Source organism: Corvus brachyrhynchos, unplaced genomic scaffold (assembly GCF_000691975.1).
Source record: "Corvus brachyrhynchos isolate BGI_N302 unplaced genomic scaffold, ASM69197v1 scaffold166, whole genome shotgun sequence".
NCBI classification, from domain to species: domain Eukaryota; kingdom Metazoa; phylum Chordata; class Aves; order Passeriformes; family Corvidae; genus Corvus; species Corvus brachyrhynchos.
This window is the reverse complement of record NW_008239671.1, coordinates 411,255-411,650: the sequence shown is the minus strand read 5'-3', so window position 1 is coordinate 411,650 and position 396 is coordinate 411,255. Positions and strand designations below refer to the sequence as shown.

General features: G+C 65.7%; 1 protein-coding gene across 1 annotated transcript in view; it reads right to left on the bottom strand.

Annotated features, from left to right (window-relative positions):
- DOK1 (docking protein 1) overlaps positions 1 to 396 on the bottom strand; it is a gene marked incomplete at its 5' end in the record, with an annotated part of 6,499 nt that extends 6,103 nt beyond the window's left edge. Inside the window, one exon of the mRNA XM_008639894.2 lies at positions 367 to 396. Within this exon, the coding sequence (XP_008638116.2) occupies positions 367 to 396 (30 nt within the window). The remainder of the gene's footprint in view (positions 1 to 366) is intronic.

The window sequence follows — 396 nt, the reverse complement described above, 5'->3', positions numbered from 1 at the left end:
CGCGTCTGCTGCTGTGGCAGTAAAGGCAGCAGTGGTTGGGCCAAGAGGAAACCCTCCTCGGCCATCACCTGGCCTCCGGCCAGCTCTCTACAGGGGCGAGCACGAGCTCTGCACCGGGCAAGAAGAGCCCGACTTGAAATTTGGAGCCACACCCACGAATTATTGACAGCACGCCGAGGAGTCCCGCAACCCACAGCAGGAGCCAGCAAGAGGCAACCGGAGTGCCAGGGCCGGGTGCTTTAAACCTGGGACCACTGGCGCTGCCTCAGGGTGTCCTTCCCTGTGCCGCCAGGTGGGAAGGGGTCACCCCCACACACACTGATGCCCGGGTCCCGTCCCATCCCCTCCCCCCGCCCCGGGGCTCACCGGGAAGGCGATCTGGCACAGCTTCGCCAC